General features: G+C 39.3%; 1 protein-coding gene across 1 annotated transcript in view; it reads left to right on the top strand.

Annotated features, from left to right (window-relative positions):
* CPS1 (carbamoyl-phosphate synthase 1) overlaps positions 1-17126 on the top strand; it is a 142625-nt gene that overhangs the window by 110715 nt on the left and 14784 nt on the right. Inside the window, exons 29-32 of the mRNA XM_030853008.2 lie at positions 1295-1372; positions 3797-3904; positions 13245-13334; positions 14742-14912. Coding sequence (XP_030708868.1) covers positions 1295-1372; positions 3797-3904; positions 13245-13334; positions 14742-14912 — 447 coding nt within the window. The remainder of the gene's footprint in view (positions 1-1294; positions 1373-3796; positions 3905-13244; positions 13335-14741; positions 14913-17126) is intronic.

The following is a 17126-nucleotide window of genomic DNA, read 5'->3' as shown; positions in this document are numbered from 1 at the left end:
TATGTCTTCTTTGGAGAAGTGTCTATTTAGGTCTTCTGCCCATTTTTTGATTGGGTTGCTTCTTTTGATGATATTAAGCCTCATGAGCAGCTTGTAAATTTTGGAGACTAATCCCTTGTCAGTAACATCATTTGCAAATATTTTCTCCCAATCTGTAGGTTTTCTTTTCGTTTTGTTTATGGTTTCCTTTGCTGTGCAAAAGCTTTTGAATTTAATTAGGTCCCATTTGTTTATTTTTGCTTGTATTTTAGATATATTTAACACATATGCATAAGATGATAAACTGCAAGGAAGTGACCAAAAGGAGTTAGTGTTCAGAGCAAAAAGACATGTTCAGAGAAGCCTTCAGGGAGGAGGTGGCATTGAAGCTAGGCCTTGAAGCATGGGTTGAAATTTGAAAGATGAAGCTGAGGAGAGAAGGTGGAGTGCATTTGTGGAAGAGAGGCATGCAGACAGGTAAAGACAGGGTCTGGTAAGAAAACAGCAAGTGGTGCCGGTTGCTGGTGCCTGGGGCAGGGGAGAAGAGATGCCTAAACCCTGGAGGCCTTCATTCAACCACTTCTTTTAGTCTGGAAAAGCACCTAGTGATCAAGCTGCGGAGGGCATTGCAGCACTGTCGTGAAGGAACTGAGTGTGGGAAGAACATCAAGAATAATAAGTGGTCTGAAACAGCTGAGAGAGGGAGAACATTTTAAGATTTATATAGAAAAATGTTTGATTTTGCAGTCACAAATGTCACACTTTAGAAGTGATTTAAAGCATGTCAATTCCATGTAAATAATTCCATCTTTGGCCTAATAAAACTGAAACAAAATGCTGCTCTTCTTCTAAGTTCATTCACAATTCTCATACAGAGAACTAACGGAGGGCATTGTAGTGCTTAGAAAAGATAAGTGTAGGAAGAGAGGAAAAACCTGAACCAATACTGATATATAATTATAAATAAAATAGAGAGATATTTATAACTCTGGAGACAGAAAAGCAACCTCATTCTGCCCTCTCCTTAGCCTCCTCTTTTCTCTAACTCACCTAGAAGTCAATGTTTGAAATTTCAAAACTCATGTTCAATTCACTGAGAACTGAAAATTGGAGAAGGATTTCCTCTTCCTCACTGTTAGCAGAGAATGACCGTGTTCTTACCAAACAAACTGGCTAATGAGTTTGTGTAGTATGTTGAGCATTGTTTTTTTTTTTCAAGTATTGCCATGGTACTGACTTAACGTACACGATTTACTTGACCCCATACATGTAATTTCAGCTAAAGTTTCTGCCCTTCTGTTTTCCTCGGTGACAGGAACACCCAGTGGTGCTGACAAAATTTATTGAGGGGGCCCGGGAAGTGGAAATGGATGCTGTTGGCAGAGATGGAAGAGTAAGTGCTTTATCTCCCACCCCCTCTTCCTGCCTTCCCATCAGAATTTTTTTCTTGGCAATTTAGAAACGTAACTCAGATTAGAGTTTGTGATTTCTACAAAACAGGTCTCTAAAAATAATGGAGAAGTCTGCTCAGTCAAAAAAATTGTTCCATTTCACTGACAATTCAGTTGATGTGTCATGGGTATCATATCTTCTGCTTTTCATACTGTTAGAATTTCTCTTTGATGATATTAAAAATTATCATCCTGTACTTGTTCTTTTTGAATAGATTTTCTCTCTCATTTTCTTTTGTCTTGGTGTTTCCTTTTTTGTTTCAATGGATATTAGAAAAACATCTAATACTTTTCTTTCTGAAGTTCCTAATTGAATCCCTAGTTTTTCTTCTCTCTTGATTTTTCCATCCTTCTCCTTTTTATTGGGTTAATAAAAGCAAAACTAAACAGAGTAGGGTGGGTAAAGATAATAACATAAAATTAGCTTACCATATCACATCTTGTATCACTAATACAATGAATGCCTCAAACTTCAGGGAGAAATGAAATTATAAGAATTCTTTCCTTTAGTTTTCAAGTTGTACTAATAAAGCATGTTAAAGCTTTTTTTGTTTCTTTGTTTAGGTCTTTTTTTTTTTTTCTCTTCCAGATTAACAGTTCAAATCAAGGTTGTTTCAAAAAAATACTATATATATAGTAAGGATGACCTCTTATCCTATAATCTAGAGTTTAAGCACCCTTAGATATCATTTATTTCAACCCCTTACTCCCCAAGGATGAGAATTTTCTTCACAGCAACCCTGGAAAGTGGTCATTTGCTTTCTGTTTAACTCTTGGTTATACAGAGCATAAAAAGTTGTAAGATGACATATATATATTGTTTTGTTTTGTTTTTGCTTTTACTTCTTGGACATCTAATATATTCCTTCTCTTGAACTAAGATCTGCTTCCCTAGAATGTTCATCCCTGACCTGCTGGCCTCCAGAGTTATGGAACATATGTATATTCTTTCCCACTTGAACATTTATGTATTTGAGACTGAGGTATAAAATAAGAGGAATGTGATCATACCAATGTGGAAGTGGAGAATGTAAGACTGGCCTACAGATATTTATGTTTTTTCACATATTGTGCTGGTAAAGTAATGCTGTTCAGTTGGCCTGACTTGGTTCCATTTTGCTAGGATATGCTCCTGCCCTAAGATTCTCTTAGACCTTGACCATTGCTTATCATCCTGGACTCCTTCTTTTGGAAGTGTTCCAGGTTATTCACATAACTTTTAAACAGTCACACTCAGAAGTGGACCTAGTATTTCAGACATATAACTTTTTTTCAGAGTTCAGTGAGGTGTTGCCTCCCCATTTCTAGACAGTGTAAAAAATTTGAGCGCTTACTCTGCACTAAATATCATGCCAGGCACTGTTTATGTGTTCTGTTTTATCCTTACAAACATTCTGTGAGGCAGATACCATTGTTATTCCTATCTTATCAGAAACCAAGGCTAAGGAGATAAAGTATCTCACCCAGGTCACAGAACTCATAAGTGACAGCAGGAGTACTGGGACTCAAATGTCACTCTGCTTTAAATCATCTATAAATCTGATAAACAAATCTTCACTGTAATTTATTTAAGTCTTCTACAGCCACCCAATTATTCTCCCCCACTCTCAGCTTTATCATTTTCCAAAGACACACATACTGTTAACATTCAGGTTATTGTGGTTGAGACCGTAAACTTTGCAATCGGACAGATAAGTGTTCAAAATCCTGACTTGGTCACATAGCAGTCACATGTACTTGGGTTATTTATTCTTATATTGCCTTGGTTTTCTTACCTCTAAAAGAGGACAAGAATATTTTCCTCTTGCTTCCTTCCTGTCTCAAATTTCAGTTTAAAGATCTCTTGTAGGTAGCCAGTTAGCTCAGTTGGTTAGAGTGTGGGGCTGATAAAGAGCTCTTGATCTTTAGATCTTACATTTTCTTTCTGATCCATCTAAGTTATGACATTTACCTAAGCTAGATATTGACCTCTCCCATCTTTTCTTTTCCAGTGTTTAAAACTTAACCTGGAAGGAAAAGATAAAGCTATCTCCAGTGCCCCCCAAATGCTTTATTTTCCTATCCATTTTTAAAAGTCATTATGAGTTGGCTTAGTTGCCTTCTTTTCCTGGTATTAATAACTATTCTAATCAATGGAAGAGGGAGGTAAGCTTTCAGACACTCTCAGCTGCCCTTAGAGGTGATCTGTCACTGCACAGGGAGGCTTGGTGACGCTACATATGCAGTTCTTTCTACTCCACTCATCAGAGACTTAGCAAAGAAACTGCTCAATGCTGGAGGCATCTGTTAGAATTAGGGGGATGGGTCAGGCAGCAGATTCATTGAAGAAGAGCTGACACTTCTTTTGCAAATCTTCTTTTGGCCAGGTCATCTCCCATGCCATCTCTGAACACGTGGAGGATGCAGGCGTCCACTCAGGAGATGCTACTCTGATGCTGCCCACACAAACCATCAGCCAAGGAGCCATTGAAAAGGTCATCATTTATAAATAAAAGTGGAAGGGGGAAAAAGATTTCAAACATTTTTTTTTAATTGGGGCTGGATTGTGAAGGGTCTTTTTTTATTATGCATTTTCTCTTTTTGTTTATAAATTTATTTATTTTATTTATTATTTTTGGTTGTGTTGGGTCTTCGTTGCTGTATGCAAGCTTTCTTTAGTTGCAGCAAGCGGGGGCTACTCTTTGTTTCAGTGCTCGGGCTTCTCATTGTGGTGGCTTCTCTTGCTGCGGAGCACAGGCTCTAGGCACATGGGCTTCAGTAGTTGTGGTGCATGGGCTCTAGAGCGCAGGCTTGGTAGTTGTGGCGCACGGGCTTAGTTGCTCCGTGGCGTGTGGGATCTTACTGGACCAGGGCTCAAACCCGTGTCCCCTGCATTGGCAGGCGGATTCTTAACCACTGTGCCACCAGGGAATCCCATTAAAAACATTTTGTTAACTAGGTAGCAGTAGGACATGCCCCAGGTAAAATTTAATTTTGAGGGGAACTTCCTCCTCTGAGTCTGCTGGTTATTTTAAAGATGACAATTTCCTTCACTGCCCTTCAGAGCCCATTTGGTTGTATGCTAGCGCAGTGGTTCTCTAACTGTATGCATCATAACCACCTGGGGCACTTGTTAAAATACAGGTTACAAGACTCCTCCCCAGTTTCTAAATCTGTAGTTCTGAGCAGGCCCCCAGAATTTGTATCATTATCAAGTCCCCATGTGGTGCTATTGCTGCTGGTCTGGGGACCACATTTGGATAACTACTGCTGCAGATGATTCTAATGTTTGGGCCACTTACAGGTGAGCAGCATCTAAAGCAATGTTTCTCAGAAGCAGGTATGCAGCCGTCATGTGAGAACTTTCTAGAACCGATGCTTTCACTGTCTGCCCTTACCCTCACCTCAAATAGTACCTTATGATATATCTCGTTCAAACCCTCTTTTGGAACCACTGCTTTAAAGACCTTTCCAGTAATAATGACTCTGCCTCAGTACTCAATATGCATGCTAGGTGTTGTCTTTGAGGCTGTCATCTTTTTTTTTTTTTTAATCAGTCAACACATGTTTATTTGTGTACATTTTTTTAACATCTTTATTGGAGTATAATTGCTTTACATTGTTGTGTTAGTCGCTGCTGTATAACAAAGTGAATCAGCTGTACGTATACATATATCCCCATATCACCTCCCTCTGGCATCTCCCTCCCACCCTCCCTATCCCACCCCTCTAGGTGGTCACAAAGCACCGAACTGATCTCCCTGTGCTATGCAGCTACTTCCCACTAGCTATCTATTTTACATTTGGTAGTGTATATCTCACTTCGTCTCAGCTTACCCTTCCCCCTCCCCGTGTCCTCAAGTCCATTTTCTACATCTGCGTCTTTATTCCTGTCTGGCCCCTAGGTTCTTCAAAAAAAATTTTTTTTTTTTTAAGATTCCATATATATGTGTTCGCATACGGTATTTGTTTTTATCTTTCTGACTTACTCCACTCTGTATGAAAGACTGTAGGCACATCCACCTCGCTACAAATAACTCAATTTCATTTCTTTTTATAGCTGAGTAGTATTCCATTGTATATATGTGCCACATATTCCTTATACATTCATCTGTCGATGGACACTTAGGTTGCTTCCATGTCCTGGTTATTGTAAATAGAGCTGCGATGAACATTGTGGTACATGACCCTTTTTGAATTATGGTTTTCTCAGGGTATATGCCCAGTAGTGGGATTTCTGGGTCATATGGTAGTTCTATTTTTAGATTTTTAAGGAACCTCCATACTGTTCTCCATAGTGGCTGTGTCAATTTACATTCCCACCAACAGTGCAAGAGGGTTCCCTTTTCTCCACACCCTGTCGAGCATTTATTATTTGTAGATTTTTGATGATGGGCATTCTGACTGGTGTGAGGTGATACCTCATTGTAGTTTTGATTTGCATTTCTCTAATGATTAGTGATGTTGAGCATTCTTTCATGTGCTTGTTGGCAATCTGTATATCTTCTTTGGAGAAATGTCTATTTAGGTCTTCTGCCCATGTTTGGATTGGGTTGTTTGTTTTTTTAATATTGAGCTACATGAGCTGCTTGTAAATTTTGGAGATTAATCCTTTGTCAGTTGTTTTGTTTGCAAATATTTTATCCCATTCTGAGTGTTGTCTTTTTTGTCTTTTTTATAGTTTCCTTGGCTGTACAAGAGCTTTTAAGTTTCATTAGGTCCCACTTGTTTATTTTTGTTTTTATTTCCATTTCTCTAGGAGGTGGGTCAAAAAGGATCTTGCTGTGATTTATGTCATAGACTGTTCTGCCTATGTTTTCCCCTAAGAGTTTATAGTGTCTGGCCTCACATTTAGGTCTTTAATACATTTTGAGTTTATTTTTGTGTATAGTGTTAGGGAGTGTTCTAATTTCATTCTTTTATATGTAGCTGCCCAGTTTTTCCAGCACCACTTATTGAAGAGGCTGTCTTTTCTCCGTTGTATATTCTTTGCTCCTTTATCAAAGATACGCTGACCGGGCTTCCCTGGTGGCGCAGCGGTTGAGAGTCCGCCTGCAGATGCAGGGGACGCGGGTTCGTGCCCCGGTCCGGGAAGATCCCACATGCCGCGGAGCGGCTGGGCCCGTGAGCCGTGGCCGCTGAGCCTGAGCGTCCGGAGCCTGTGCTCCGCAACGGGAGAGGCCCGCGTACCGCAAAGAAGAAAAAAAAAAAAAAAGATACGCTGACCATAGGTGTGTGGATTTATATCTGGGCTTTCTATCCTGTCGCATTGATCTATATTTCTGTTTTTGTGCCAGTACCATACCATCTTGATTACTGTAGCTTTGTAGTATAGTCTGAAGCCAGGGAGCCTGATTCCTCCAGCACTGTGTTTCTTTCTCAAGATTGCTTTGGCTATTCGGGGTCTTTTGTGCTTCCATACAAATTGTGAAATTTTTTGTCCTAGTTCTGTGAAAAATGCCATTGGTAGTTTGACAGGGATTGTATTGAATCTGTAGATTGCTTTGGGTAGTATTGTCATTTTCAAAATGTTGATTCTTCCAATGCAAGAACATGGTATATCTCTCCATCTGTTTGTATCATCTTTAATTTCTTTTATCAGTGTCATAATTTTCTGCATACAGGTCTTTTGTCTCCTTAGGTAGGTTTATTCCTAGGTATTTTATTCTTTTTGTTGCAGTGGTAAATGGGAGTGTTTCCTTAATTTCTCCTTCACATTTTTCATCATTCGTGTATAAGAATGCAAGAGATTTCTGTGCACTAATTTTGGATCCTGCTACTTTACCAAATTCGTTGATTAGCTCTAGTAGTTTTCTGGTAGCAGCTTTAGGATTCTCTATGTATAGTATAATGTCATTTGCAAACAGTGACAGTTTTACTTCTTCTTTTCCGATTTGAATTCCTTTTATTTCTTTTTCCTCTCTGATTGCTATGGTTAAAACTTCTAAAACTATGTTGAATAAAAGTGGTAAGAGTGGGCAACTTTGTCTTGTTCCTGATCTTAGAGGAAATGGTTTCAGTTTTTCACCATTGAGAATGATGTTGGCTGTGGGTTTGTCACACATGGCCTTTATTTTGTTGAGGGAGGTTCACTCTATGCCAACTTTCTGAGGAGCGTTTTTCATAAATCGGTGTTGAATTTTGTCAAAAGCTCTTTCTGCATCTATTGAGATTATCATATGGTTTTTCTCCTTCAGTTTTTTAATACGATGTATCACATTGATTGATTTGCATATATTGAAGAATCCTTGCATTCCTGGGCTAAACCCCACTTGATCATGGTGTATGATCCTTGTAATGTGCTGCTGGATTCTGTTTGCTAGTGTTTTGTGGAGGATTTTTGCATTTATTGGCCTGTCATTTTCTTTTTTTTTTTTTTAACATCTTTGTATGGTTTTGGTAACAGAGGGATGGTGGCCTCGTAAAATGAGTTTGGGAGTATTCCTCCCTCTGCTATAATTTGGAAGAGTTTGAGAAGGATGAGTGTTAACTCTGCTCTAAATACTTGATAGAATTCACCTGTGAATCCATCTGGTCCTGGGCTTTTGTTTGTTGGAAGATTTCTAATCACAGTTTAAATTTCAGTGCTTGTGATTGGTCTGTTCATATTTTCTATTTCTTCCTGGTTCAGTCTTGGAAGGTTATACCTTTCTAAGAATTTGTCCATTTCTTCCAGGTTGTCCATTTTATTGGCATAGAGTTGCTCGTAGTAATCTCTCATGAGCCTTTGTATTTCTGCAGTGTCGGTTGTTACTTCTCCGTTTTCATTTCTGATTCTGTTGCTTTGAGTCTTCTCCCTTTTTTTCTTGATGCGTCTGGCTAATGGTTTATCAATTTTGTTTATCTTCTCAAAGAACCAGCTTTTAGTTTTATTGATCTTTGCTATCATTTCCTTCATTTTTCTTTTTCATTTATTTCTGATCTGATCTTTATGATTTCTTTCCTTCTGCTAACTTTGAGGGTTTTTTTGTTCATCTTCCTCTAATTGCTTTAGGTGTAAGGTTAGTTTGTTTATTTGAGATGTTTCTTGTTTCTTGAAGTAGGACTGTATTACTGTAAACTTCACTCTTAGAACCGCTTTTGCTGCATCCCATAGGTTTTGGGCCACCGTGTTTTCATTGTCATTTGTTTCTACGTTTATTTTGGTTTCCTCTTTGATTTCTTCAGTGATCTGTTTATTTAGTAGCATATTGTTTAGGCTCCATGTGTTTGTATTTTTTACAGATATTTTTCCTGTAATTTATATCTAGTATCATAGCATTGTGGTCAGAAAAGATACTTGATACGATTTCAATTTTCTTAAATTTACCAAGGCTTCATTTGTGACCCATGATATGATCTATCTTGGAGAATGTTCCATGAGCACTTGAGAAGAAAGTGTATTCTGTAGTTTTTGGATGGAATGTCCTATAAATATCAATTAAGTCCATCTTGTTTAATGTATCATTTAAAGCTTGTATTTCCTTATTTGTTTTTATTTTGGTTGATCTGTCCATTGGTGGAAGTGGGGTGTTAAATTCCCCTACTGTGATTGTGTTACTGTCGATTTCCTCTTTTATGGCTGTTAGTATTTGCCTTATGTATTGAGGTGCTCCTATGTTGGGTGCATAAATATTTACAATTGTTATATCTTCTTCTTGGGTTGATCCCTTAATCATTATGTAGTGTCCTTCTTTGTCTCTTGTAATAGTCTTCATTTTAAAATATGTTTTGTCTAATATGAGAATTGCTACTCCAGCTGTCTTTTGATTTCCATTTGCATGGAATATCTTTTTCCGTCCCCTCACTATCAGCCTGTATGTTTCCCAGGTCTGAAGTGGGTCTCTTGTGGACAGCATTTTTATGGGTCTTGTTGTTGTATCCATTCAGCCAGTCTATGTCTTTTGTTTGGAACATTTAATCTATTTACATTTAAGTTAATTATTGATATGTATGTTCCTATTACCATTTTCTTAGTTGTTTTTGAGTTTATTATTGTAGGTCTTTTCCTTCTCTTTTGTTTCTTGCCTAGAGAAGTTCCTTTAGCATTTGTTGTAAGGCTGGTTTGGTGGTGTTGTATTCTGTTAGCTTTTCTTGTCTGTAAAGGTTTTAATTTCTCTGTCGAATCTGTATGAGATCCTTGATGGGTAGAGTAATCTTCCTTCCATCACTTTAAATATGTCCTGCCACTCCCTTCTGGCTTGCAGAATTTCTGCTGAAAGGTCAGCTGTTAACCTTATGGGGATTCCCTTGTATATTATTTGTTGCTTTTCCCTTGTCGCTTTTAATATTTTTTCTTTGTATTTAATTTTTGATAGTTTGAGTAATATGTGTCTTGGCGTGTTTCTCCTTGGATTTATCCTGTATTGGACTCTCTGTGCTTCCTGGACTTCTTTGACTATTTCCTTTCCCATACTAATGAAGTTATCAACTGTCATCTCTTCAAATATTTTCTCAGTCCCTTTTTTTTCTCTTCTTCTTCTGGCACCCCTATATTTCAAATATTGGTGCATTTAATGTTGTCTCAGTGGTCTGTGAGACTGTCCTCAATTCTTTTCATTCTTTTTTCTTTATTCTGCTCTGCAGTAGTTATTTCCACTATTTTATCTTCCAGGTCACTTATCTGTTCTTCTGCCTCAGTTATTCTGCTATTGATTCCTTTTAGAGAATTTTTAATTTCATTTATTTTGCTGTTCATCATTATTTGTTTGCTCTTTAGTTCTTCTAGTTCCTTTTTAAGCATTTCTTGTATTTTCTCCATTCTCTTTCCATGATATTGGATCATCTTTACTCTCATTATTCTGAATTCTTTTTCAGGTAGATTGCCAGTTCCTCTTCATTTGTTTGGTCTGGTGTGTTTTTACCTTGCTTCTTCATCTGCTGTGTATTTCTTTGTCCCTCATTTTGCTTAATTTACTGTGTTTGGGGTCTCCTTTTCACAGGCTGCAGGTTCATAGTTCTCGTTGTTTTTGGTGTCTGCCCCCGGTGGGTAAGTTTGATTCAGTGGGTTGCGTGGGCTTCCTGGTGGAGGCGACTGGTGCCTGTGTTCTGGTGGATGAGACTGTATCTTGTCTTTCTGGTGGGCAGGACCCCTTCCGGTGGTGTGTTTTGTGGTGTCTGTGACCTTATGATGATTTTAGGCAGCCTCTCTACTAATGGTTGGGGTTGTGTTCCTGTCTTGTTAGTTGTTTGGCATGGGATGTTCAGCACTGGAGCTTGCTGGTCATTGAGTGGAGCTGGGTCTTAGTGTTGAGACGGAGATCTGTGGGAGGGCTCTTGCCATTTGATATTACGTGGGGCTGGGAGCTCTCTTGTGGTCCAATGTCCTGAACTTGGCTCTCCCAGCTCAGAGACTCAGGCCTGACACCCAGCCAGAGCACCACGACCCTGTCAGGTACACAGCTCAGAAGAAAAGGGAGGAGAAAAAGAAAGAAAGAAAAAAAAAATTTTTTAATAAAATAAGTAAAAAGTTATTAAAATAAAATTTTAAAAAAATTATTAAATTTAAAAAAATAATAAAGAGAGCAACCAAACCAATAAACAAATCTACCAGTGTCAACATGCACTAAAATCTAAACTAAGATAACCGTATAAATAAAAAACTAGTCAGTCGCATACAGTAAACCCCAACTCTACAGTTGTTCCCAGAGTCCACCGCCTCAATTTTGGGATGATTTGTTGTCTATTCAGGTATTCCAGAGATGCAGGGTACATGAAGCTGATTGTGGAGATTTAATCCGCTGCTCCTGAGGCTGCTGGGAGAAATTTCCCTTTCTCTTCTTTGTTCGCACAGCTCCTGGGGTTCAACTTTGGATTTGGCCCCACCTCTGTGTGTAGGTCGCCTGAGGGCATCTGTTCTTCTCTCAGACAGGATGGGGTTAAAGGAGCCGCTGATTAGTGGGCTCTGGCTCACTCAGGCCGGGGGTAGGTAGGGGTACGGAATGAGGGGTGAGCCTGCGGCAGCAGAGGCCAGCACGACATTGCAACAGCCTAAGGCGCGTTGTGTGTTCTCCCAGGGAAGTTGTCTCTGCATCACGGAACCCTGGCAGTGGCGGGCTGCACAGCCTTCCGGGAGGGGAAGTGTGGATAGTGACCTTTGCTTGCACACAGGCTCTTGGTGGCTGCAGCAGCAGCCTTAGTGTTTCATGCCCGTCTCTGGTGTCCTGCGCTGGTAGCTGGGGCTTATGCCCATCTCTGGAGCTTGTTTAGGCGGCGCTCTGAATCTCCTCTCCTCTCACAGCCGGAAACAATGGTCTCTTGCCTCTTAGGCAATTCCACAGTTTTTCCCGGACTCCCTCTCGGCTAGCTGTTGCGCACTAGCCCCTTCAGGCTGTGTTCACGCCGCCAACCCCAGTCCTCTCCCTGGGATCTGACCTCCAAAGCCTGAGCCTCAGCTCCCAGGCCCCACCCGCCCCGGCGGGTGAGCAGACAATATTCTCAGGCTGGTGAGTGCTGGTCAGCACCGATCCTCTGTGTGGGAATCTCTCTGCTTTGCCCTCTGCACCCCTGTTGCTGCGCTCTCCTCTGTGGCTCTGAAGCTTCCCCCCTCACCATCCCCTGTCTCCGCCCACGAAGGGCCTTCCTAGTGTGTGGAAACTTTTCCTCTTTCACAGCTCCCTCCCAGAGGTGCAGGTCCCATCCCTATTCTTTTGTCTCTATTTTTTCTTTATTCTTTTTGCCCTACCCAGGTACGTGGGGAGTTTCTTGCCTTTTGGGAGGTCTGAGGTCTTCTGCCAGCATTCAGTAGGTGTTCTGTAGGAGTTGTTCTGCATGTAGATGTATTTCTGATGTATCTGTGGGGAGGAAGGTGATCTCCACGTCCTACTCTTCCACCATCTTGAAGGTCCCTCTCTGTCATCTTAAGTAACTTGGGGATGTTCCTTTAGTCTTCTGGTATATGAGGTTAGGCTTAGCTTTTTCAGTGAGACTTTCCAATAATCCTGCCATCAGAATCTAGGCAGGCCTGTCTGGCTAGTTGTACATTGGACTGAATTCTGAAGGTCTTACTTTGTTCTAGAATGTGAAGGCAGCAGGATGCTTTGTAACAGCAGCAACATAAAGGAACACTATCCTGGGATTTCAAATGTACTTCAATTTTTTATATCAGGATAAATGACCTCAAGAACTCAGATTTTTCCAAATCTCTCAGAGCTCATTGTGTCATGAACTGTGCTTCCTTTTATAACTGGCTAAGTTACTGAACCACTCTTGTAAGAGTAATGAATGAGGAACTCTTGGTTCCAGCAGTCAGTGCTCTCTCTTTGCCTGAGTACCTTCTGTCTCTGGTTGGATACAGGAATTCCTATATGTGACATGCAGAGCCTCCCTGCAAGGGAACATGTTTCCTTCTGACCATAATATCTACCCTTGCAGTCTAGGGCAAAAGAAAAGCACATAAAAGAAACTTCTCTGGTCTCTTTGCAGTACCATGTAATTTTAGGACCTGCACTTCTCAGCAGGTAGGTCATTAGATTGATACAGAGTTTGGACTGCAGTTTTGGTGCTAAAGCAACTAGACTGAAAGGATTCCATTTAGCCCTCAAAATAAAACCAGAGTATATAACTGTAGGTAGATAGATGCATTTGGCAGAAAGATAATCCTGTAAGATTATTTGTTCTTTTCCCTGCTATCCTGTTGTGAATATTTAGTACATTTGGTACAAATATTACTTTGTTAATAGAAGCCTGATAATGGCTTCTATGATTACTATTACTATTATTATTATCAGTGGAGATGTAGTTCTTTGTAAAGAGAACTGGAAGAAATCTAAATTTCAGGTGCTGTATCTTTTTTGTTGGTTTGTTTTTAAACTAAGGAATGTTCTTTAGCACTGTATCATTGTCCCTTTTATCTAGGTGAAGGATGCTACCTGGAAGATAGCAAAGGCTTTTGCCATCTCTGGCCCATTCAACGTCCAGTTTCTTGTCAAAGGAAATGAGGTCTTGGTAAGAAATGCCAAGGTGTTTGAGAGGACACCACTGCTGTGTTATGTCATGTTGGTTTATGTCCCTCTGGTACTCTTCTCTGTGAACACCGCCACAGAGCAGCTGAGACCCCTGCAGCTGATTGTGTCTGAGTATGGGAGTTGCACAGCGCATAATGCCTGCCTTGTTTGAAAGCACTGGCTCTTGGTGGCACTGATATGTCAGTCACAGCTTTGAAAAGCACTCTGATCCACTGGAAAGAAGATCACTGACTGCCATCTTCAGTACAATATAGATGGATGCAGTAACTATCATAAAGTAATCTGTCCAGGTTACTGTAGAATAGTCATAAATTACATGTACTGAAGTTTACTTTCTCAGAGAAGAAAGCTGTTTTGGATACCATTCACCAAAAAAATAAAAAATGTTAAGTCAACTAGGTTAGTCTTAGTTAAGTTAGTTTATTTAATGTAACTAATCAGTAACCAATATTGATTCCTCACCTACTATGCAAAGTCATAAGGTGGCTACAGAGACGTATAGAGTCCAGTCTCTGCTCTCAAAGATCCACGATTTAGTGAGAACTGGGGAGAAGATGAATTTTTAGATGACTATAACGTAAGTCAGAATATAATAGCTGCTAGAAGGAATGTACAAGTAAAGTGGTATCAGAGGCACAGAACAGAGAGAGCCTATCTATTAGTGTGTGTGTGTGTGTGTGTGTGTCTGTCTGTCTGTATGTCTGTGTGCCTGCACATATGTGTATGAGCATGTATTTGACTGTCATATGCCTGATTTGGGGTGGATCATAAAAGATTTCAAGGAAGATTTTGTAATTTGAGCTGGGTCTTAAAGAATAGCTGGAATTTTGACAAGTAAAGGAAGATAGAAAGGACAGTACACGTACAATATGTGTGGGTAAATTTGGCACATTTTAGGAGATAGTGACTAGTTCAATTTATCAATGACCAGCTGATGATGACTAGCTCAGTTTATTATTTTTCCAGGGAAATCATGGAAGGTAAACTTAGAAAGAAAGACTGGGGCCAGAAAAGTGGTACAAGATAACATAGAGGCAAGAGGATAGAAGTCTTTCAAGGGCTAGACATTAATCTCATGGCCAGTAGAAATCCACTGAAGGCTTTCTAGTAGGGCTGTGGCATTATCTGAACTCTGCATTAAAACAAATCTGTCAAGAGTGTGTGGGGATGGAATTGTGGAACAGGGATGGGAAAAAGTCAGAGTTCAAGGACACTGACTGAAAGGAAACCAGTTAGCAAAAGTCAAGCAGTGGGGAGAAAAGGAAGAGGCTGGCAAAGCAAGACTGGGCCCCAGTAACAGCTGGAACCAGAGTGGCCAGGAGCATATTAATATTGTCATTGTCTCTCACCATCCTTCCTCTTCTTTTGAATTTTGTTATCTCTCCAGGTGATTGAGTGTAACCTGAGAGCTTCTCGGTCCTTCCCCTTTGTTTCCAAGACCCTTGGGGTAGACTTCATTGATGTGGCCACCAAGGTGATGATTGGAGAGAACATTGATGAGAAACTCCTTCCAACATTGGAGCATCCTATAATTCCTGCTGACTATGTTGCAATTAAGGTAATATTTTCAAAAATCTTAGTCATTTTTTAAGTTCCAAAGAAATAATTTTTCATCAAAAATAATCTTGATACGTTCTGAACCTTGTAACTGAAGTGCTAGACTAGGGGATTATGATGTTTGCTTTGAATGCAGTTGCGATGCAGTGTATAGCACTGCAATGCATGTATAGCATATTGCAGTGTATAGCAGTGCAGTTGCTACACAGGCAACTTTATGTGTACTATTGTGCATTTCAAAAATTAAAATAATATTTAGAATTACATAACTTCAAAACCAACCAGCTGAGTGACTTATAAACTACATTTATTTAGCTGATGCATAATGCTGCCAGTTTAGTTGGTAGACAGAAATTCTGAACGTATCTTCTTGGGATAAGGCTTCAGTTGTGCCAAGACTTCAGGAATGCATGAATCTTGTAAAAGTGTTACCTTGTGGTGGTGGTTAAATGTTTACTGCCTTGGCTTAGTTCCTATTTTCTCTAGTGGCAGAATTTTCTCACAGTGGTACTGTGAGGGCAATGAAACTGATGGCACCTTTATGAAGAGTGACCAGGAAAATTTAAGGTTTGTTCACTAACTTCAAATACAGGCATGCCTTGGAGATATTGTGGGTTCGGTTCCAGACCACCACACAATTTTTTTGGCTTCCCTGTGCATATAAAAGTTATATTCACACTGTACTGTAGTTGGTTAAGTGTGCAATAGCATTATGTCTCAAGAAACAATGTACATACCTTAATTAAAAACCACTTTATTGCTGAAAAATACTAATCATCATCTGAGCCTTTGGTGAGTCATAATCTTTTTGCAATAGTAACATCAATGGTCACTGATCGCAGATCACCATAACAAATATAATAATAATGAAAAAATTTGAAATACTGTGAGAACTACCAAAATGTGATGCAGAGACATGAAGTGAGTAAATGCTGTTGGAAAAAATGGTGTCAATAGACTTGCTCAATGTAGGGTTGCTACAAACGTTCAATTTGTAAAAATTGCAGTATCTGTGAAGTGCAATGAAGCAAAGCATCATAAAACAAGATACGCCTGTATGTGTGTATATTTTGAATAAGAACTTTATCATAAATCCATTGTGTTCCTCTAGCTGCCTCAGTATACCCATGAACAGAGTATTTATAATAATGACCTTTAACTACCTCACTGGACATTATGAGGATTATTGAGATATTATGTAAATATATTTGAATTCTTTAGATAAAGCATACAAAAAATTAATTTATATTGTATAATATATTTATGTGACATTTACGTACTTTGGATGCCTTCGCAGGTTTCCACTCTTATGTGTACTAGTGACCTCAACCATAATTGTGTTACAGCTGAGACTCTGACTTCTGACTTTTACAGTGGAAGTTTTAAGTTGAAGCTATAAATCAAAAAATATTTATTAATCTTATTTAAGTTAATAATTTAGGATGCCTTGGATTTCATAGCGCACTGGGATGGAATGTCACCTCTTATGTTGGGGGAGGGTAACATTTTATTCCTGGAAGCTGTGACACAACATAAATTGTTAAAAGCTTTCAGTGGGAATATATGTACATAGGATTTTACTGTTTGAGACCAATAAGAAGAAGGCCCCGAAAAGTATTTTTCCACTGGAAATTGTATATATGAATTTCAAATTCATATTTCTTTATTCTTAACCACAGGAATATACACACACATACACACACATATGTGTATGAAATAATTTCCAACTAATAACAATACTGAGGGGTAGATATGAATTTTTCAAAATGCACTGTATCTTTCAGTTTACTTCTTTCCTAGTTATCCTTGTGCATGAATCTTGACTTTTTTGTCAAATTACTTATTCAAAGTCAATCTTAATATAGTCCTAGTGAGGTGGATGGATATCAACAGATGAGATAGAGAGCGGCTAGAGGGCAGGAATATATGATAACTTGACTTAGGATGACCCAGTGAAATGACCCCAAGCTAGAATTCCCGTGGTGACTTAGAGGGGTACCAGAATCAAAGATGTATAGTCTAGGCTAGATAAATGGATATATGCAAGAAACAAGAATTCGATTCTTAGTGAATTGCATTGGTAAAATAAATGAAAAGGAAGCACTGCTATCTATGTTCTAGTTCATATGAAAGTTCTGGGCAAAAGTGTTCCCAAGCAGAATGTTTTTCAAAGCTTTTAAAAAGGTATCAACAGCAGTTTAATGTCTCAGAAGTC

This window comes from Globicephala melas, chromosome 7 (genome assembly GCF_963455315.2).
Source record: "Globicephala melas chromosome 7, mGloMel1.2, whole genome shotgun sequence".
Taxonomy (NCBI): domain Eukaryota; kingdom Metazoa; phylum Chordata; class Mammalia; order Artiodactyla; family Delphinidae; genus Globicephala; species Globicephala melas.
Note: the sequence above shows the minus strand (reverse complement) of the source record. Positions and strands in the feature narration are given on the sequence as shown.